General features: G+C 37.2%; 1 protein-coding gene across 1 annotated transcript in view; it reads left to right on the top strand.

Annotated features, from left to right (window-relative positions):
- Positions 1–6,000, top strand: part of ADGRA3 (adhesion G protein-coupled receptor A3) — a gene marked incomplete at its 5' end in the record, with an annotated part of 118,762 nt that overhangs the window by 83,927 nt on the left and 28,835 nt on the right. The window contains one exon of the mRNA XM_025205586.1: positions 3,535–3,736. Coding sequence (XP_025061371.1) covers positions 3,535–3,736 — 202 coding nt within the window. The remainder of the gene's footprint in view (positions 1–3,534; positions 3,737–6,000) is intronic.

Genomic DNA, 6,000 nt, shown 5'->3' with positions numbered 1-6,000 from the left:
TTCCCTACTCCAAACTGATTATCTCCTTCCCCCATCCTTGATGCTAACTGTACCTGCCATCTTGTAGTTCAATTTTTTAGACTGAAGACTGAAGTAAAGTCATTAAACAATTCGCCCTTTTCTGCATTCATCCATTATTAGGTTCCCCTCCCTTTTCAATAAGGAATCTATGCTTTTTTTGGTCTTTCTAGTTCATATATTTATAGAAAGCTTTTTTGTTGCCTTTTATGTCCCGTGCTGTTTATAACTCAGTTTGTGCCTTGGCCTTTCTTACTTTCCTTGTTAAATACCCATACTACACTCTCATAATAATTCTCAGTAATATGGTCAAGTTTTCACTTTTTGTGAGACTCTTCTTCAAGTTCCAAGTCATTGAGGAGTTTGCTGTTTAGCTAAGACTGTCTCTTGCTTTGCTTCCTAGTCATTGTTTGCATCAGGATAGCATGCTCTTAAGATGCCCTTAATAGCATCTGTTTAGGGTATGACCAGCTCTTCTGGATTGAAGTCCACTGTTTTATTTTTCTGATTTTCTTCCTAATCTCATGGTTATTGTCACTCAACATTGCCTTCCACTTTCAGTTTCTTAATTAAGTATGCTATTAGTAAGCAGTAAATTGAAAGGAGGTCTTATTTGTTTTCTCTGTTGTTTGTACCAAAAAGTCCATGACAGGCTACAAAAATTTGTTCAACTGTATGTTTACTGCTGTATTACCTGCCAGCAGGTAATTAAAGTTTGCACAATTCCATATGATTTGGGTACATTGGTTAGTTAGTGGTTTAAAAAGCCTTTTCCATCTCCTTCTGGCTTGGTGGTCTATGATAGACACCCATTATGATACCACACTTACTGTTTTCCTCTTTTACTGTAACCCAGAGTCTTTCAAAAGACCTGCCTTCCACTTTGTTTTGTACCAGGGTCGGGGGGAGGAGCAGGGTAGGGTGTGAGGGTGGGTGGGTGGGTGGGTGTGTGGGGGTGTGTGTGTGTGTGTGTGTCTAAAATTTAAAAGGCAACACCTTCTCCTTTTTTCCTTCATGAACAATATATACCCGTGACAGTACTCCAGTAATGTGAATTATCAGTTATCCCAGGTGCATCATAATTTTGTGTGTACTAAGACTTCCCGTTCTTCCTGCTTATTCGACATACTTATTGCATTAGTATATAAGTAGCTTACATGACTAGCTGCCTGCCCTGCTAATTTCCCTCTTACAACCTTGTTAATATGCCCCATGTTGCCTCCTCATTGCTGGCATTGCTTTTTACTTATCATAGGGCTCTTGTGTCCATTCTTTGTTGAACCTATTTTAAAGCTCTCGTTACTAAATTAACGAACCTTTATTCGAAGATGTACTTTCCTTCTTCATTACGTGGATTCTAACTCTATTCAGAAATCTTTCTGGAACACCACACCCTGGTGGAAGAAGTCTTAGTTCTATAGATGAAACCATCTATGTGAGGACTGTCCAACTTCCAAGCAGCTGGAGGCCTTACCAGTTTGGCCACACCAGTGAGCCACAGTTCCCCAGGGCCACACATCCCACAGATGTGTGGAGCGACCTTTCCTTGGCACACCACATGTTTTCCATCCCCTTCCCTTCCTCCCAATCCATGCACCATGTGTTTGTACCATGTGCCCATGATTCCCCACACTGCTATGCAACACACACCCCTGGCCCTCCACATCCATTACTGCACAGCATGCTCACAGTTCCTTACTGCACCTGTGGGCCTCCCTTCCCGCTACATTGTGCACCGCTGCAGCATTGCGTGACTGCAACGCTCCCTGCTGCACCATGCACTCCAGGCTCCCCCTCTGCTCCCCCGGCTGCCACGCTGCCCTTCACTCTGGGGTGGGGACAGGCAGGAACAGCTGGAGAAGGAAGGGTAGCCCAGATACTCCTGCCACTGTTGCAGCCAGAGCAATATGGTGGGGAGAAACCTGTCAGGAATCTGGGGGCCTGCCATTTAACCCCTCACAGGCTGCATATGGCCTGCAGGCTGCCAGTTGGGCACCCTGGATAAACACAAACATGTGTTGATCTCCAGGGTGCATCTTACTCCACTGTGTGCCACATAAAAGTTGATCACTTGTGTTACCAGTGAAACTGGTGGCTACCATCTCTTTCATCTGTTTTTAACCCATTGCAGGGGTTCCTACTTCTATAGTGAGACAGCTTTCACAAAGGTTTATATTGCACTAGTGACCCTTAATTTTAGCTCCTTTCTTTGTTCTTCAGGATGTTCGTTCCTTCTTTCTCCAAACATTGTCTCAAATTTAGACACATTTTGAGATTATTTTAAACCAGATATAGCTTTAATTACATTTCAGTAAATTACTGTATATTTAAGTGTAGACCTAGAAAGAGTTCTTATGTACTTAGCCATAGTAATTTTTAAAGTTATAATATTGTTTTGACCCTTGAAGCTTTAGGAGAAAATGGCTCAGGTTTAACCTGTTGATAAGTGGGCATTGTTTAGGGTTGAACTTTAATTTCAGTTCTGCTGAAGGAGAGCTTGCTTTAGTTTGATTTGCATACCAAGTGGAAAAGCTGTGGTGGTCAATTGATGACTCCTTTTGCACTTTCAAGCAATTGGCTACATTTTAATTAAGCTAATTTATTCAGTTGATAGTTTTGAAGAATTGAAGATGACAGAGATGTTTCCTTGTTTTTTAACCACTCATTGTTAATATTGTTATTTGCATATTTTAATACTTTGTGCAGTTTTGATGCAGTGAATTATCATTGTAATTAACCCTTATTGTAGTTTCATTTTTTTCCTGTAATATCTGACTTTAATAGAGAGGAGTAAGAAAAGAGAGGATAGACAGTTTCCTTATGGTCTCAGACCAGCAGAAGTTAAAACTCCTGCTTCCTTTCAACAACCCCTTTCTTCCTTTTGCTTGACATTATAGGTCAGAGGTTCTCAGGGGAAAATTAATGTCTAGTTACTGTGACAACAGACATCAGTTTGATTGGACAATTCCAAAGTTACATAGTTTGGGGTATTTTTTTTCCAGTTAGTGGTTGTACTGGTCCAGTTGCGTTCTCCTTTCTTTTTTTAAACTCCCATTGATTGGGAATCAGCATGAAGTAAATCTGAAAGTTGTGCTGATACAGATGAGTGGAAAAATTCCAGAACATCCCATAATATATTCAACATTCATTTAAAGACCATTACTCTGGAAATCTTTTCATAAAACAATTAGTTAATTCCCTTTTGTAACAAAATTGTCGTCACCCTTTCTTGTGAATTTATGTATAACTTTTACCTTTTCCCAATGTGCATTCTCATGAGCGAACTGAAACAATGGGATACCAAGATTAGGATTCATTTTGTTTATAGCATTCGGATACAGACACAGTTTGCAAATAGAGAAGGCTTGCCAAGGTGGTCTTTTAAATAATTTGGAGATATTTAATTTTGAAGTATGCTATTTATTTGGAGCCATAGTGCTTATTTCTTTTATTTATTCAATTTTTTTTCTACTTGTCATGTAAATTTGTCTAGTTTTTTTGCCTTCAACTCTCTAGGTGGCCTAGAACATTGGCAGGCATTACTGCATACCTACTGTGTACTCGCTACTCTGCTGGCAGTGGGATATATCCAGGCAGCTCTCAGGATGAGAGAAGAGCTTGGCGCAGATGTGATAGGGGAGGATTCTGGGCAGAAGAAGACTATTCTCGGTGCCAATATGCGAATGATGTCACTCGAGTGCTATATATGTTTAATCAGGTAACCTACACTTCTCTGTATTTTGTGAAATAAAGTTTCAAATAAACTCAGTGAAGTTCTCCATGAAAATAAAATAAAAATCTCCATACTGACAGTAATTATGATATATTGAGTCTTGATTTTGGATTTTTGTCTGTGCCTCTCTTTTATGATGATTTCACATTATTTTGATTTCTAGTTTAACCCTAGAGCCTGCAGGATTACACAAGAATTTGGTTTAGCTTCCTGTCAGAGTGAGGAAGGGAATTTTAGCAATCTCAAAAACCCTCACCAAGACACAAGAGGTGACATCAGGTCTTTAATATTTAATCCTGTGCTATAGTTATGGTTCCTCTCTAATTTAATCACACAGGATCACTGTGGAGCATCACTTGGTTATACATAAAATTTAGAGATTATAAATCATTTCATTACTATGTAGTTAGAAATATGCTTAAAATATGTAGAGGAGTGAAGGAGACAGAGAATGAATTACTTAAAAAAAAAAAGGTGTAAACTCTTCACTCCATAGTCCTTGGTCTTGATGCATTTTCAGGCCCTGTGTAGATTGGGGTGTGGTTTTATTATACTTAATTTGATTGTCAGTTAATGCAAGGTAATGCTATTAAAAAACAAATGTAGACACTCCACATAGTAAGATACAGTGAGGAATAATTTTTATCTACATTTGGATTTATAATGTCAGTTAAGGGATAATTGTTCACTAAAAACACTGCTTTGAATAGGTCTGGACATGGTTCCCTTTCTGTCATAATAAGCAATAATTATATATGCCAACAGGAATCTTGTAAATAATTACACCTTACTCTTTGAGAGACAAATTCACATTTTAGAATATCATTGCTAGTACATAAAAATTCATTTATTATCCTTTCAGTGAATTATGATCATTTGCTAGATAGCAAAACTGTGGAAACAATTAACCTTTTACAAACAGAGTAAAGCCATTCTGTAATCCTTCTTCAGAAAAATAAATTTTAAATAATATGAAAACAAACCAGACCAAATACAGTGGTCTTGATCTTTCATATTTTTGGTAAACCTTCAAGATTTTTTTTCTGTCCCAGAAAGATTTATTTAAAAGAAAAAAAATCAAAAGGGAAAAGAAGACTCCTTAAAGCTAGAACAAAACTTACTAATATTAAATTGTATCTCTAATATTATTACTAAAAGATACATCCTACAAATTAAGGTTAGGTGCAAAGCTCTGGACCTTTTGAAATCTAAACACAATTTACTTTTCTCAAGAAGATAAACAAATGAGGGTCTTCTGCTATTTTGTATATTTTCCAAGGCCTGAGACCCTATTTTGATTGAAAGGGAGAAGGACTCCTTAAAATTACTCTATTACGCATAATTGAAACAGCATCAAAATTTGCTGAATTTGCCAGGCAGTTGTCATCAGTCATAGTTCTACTAATTATTATAGCTTCAGATGAAACATTCCTAAAACTCAAGATAGTTTTCCATTGGCTGTTAAAATACTCTCTCTGCTGTTTGGTATTAACTATAATTAAAATAGTATGTGCAAAACCATTAAGAGTAGTTCTTCAAAGGAGTTAAGGATACTATATTTACTATAATACTAGCATGAAAACATCAGCTGGAAATCATGGTATCTAAGTTGAAGTCCTTCATGCTTCCTGTGGCTTTGGAGAAATCACGTAATCTCTCTGTGCATCAGTTTCCCCAACTATAACATAGACGATGATGGTGCTCCTTTCTTATTCTCTGTGCCTTGTCATTTTATGTGAGGTCAGACAGTCTCTTAAAATATATTTGTACCAGGCCTAACACAATGGGACACAGTCCACTTTTGAGTCTTTTAAGAGCTATAATTATGTAAAAAATAATTTACATGCCAAGCGAGAGCTTCGTTTTGCCAAGAGTGGTTTTGCCACACTACTTTTGTCTCTAAGAAAATACTAGGTGTATCATTATCTTTTTAGTGTTGGCTTGATTTAATTAGACAAGAAAGTCTGTCTCCAAAAATGAAAGGGATAGCTGTCTAAAATAAAAAGTTCAAATGTGACTTCTGTATTTACTTGTATGTGAAAAGGAATTCTTTCATGCCGTAAAGGAAAAGTTATAGAAATGTTTAACCAGACAGAATGGTATGCATTGTCCTAGGACTTGCATATTATGAATATGATCTTTTTATGAAATATGAATGAACAGACTCAAAGCACAAAAGCTTAAGAAACTATATAAAGTTTGTGATCTCTGAAATTTGATTTTGCTAATTGTACACCTAAACCACCAAA

Source organism: Alligator sinensis, unplaced genomic scaffold (genome assembly GCF_000455745.1).
Source record: "Alligator sinensis unplaced genomic scaffold, ASM45574v1 scaffold745_1, whole genome shotgun sequence".
Lineage (NCBI taxonomy): Eukaryota > Metazoa > Chordata > Crocodylia > Alligatoridae > Alligator > Alligator sinensis.
Note: the sequence above shows the minus strand (reverse complement) of the source record. Positions and strands in the feature narration are given on the sequence as shown.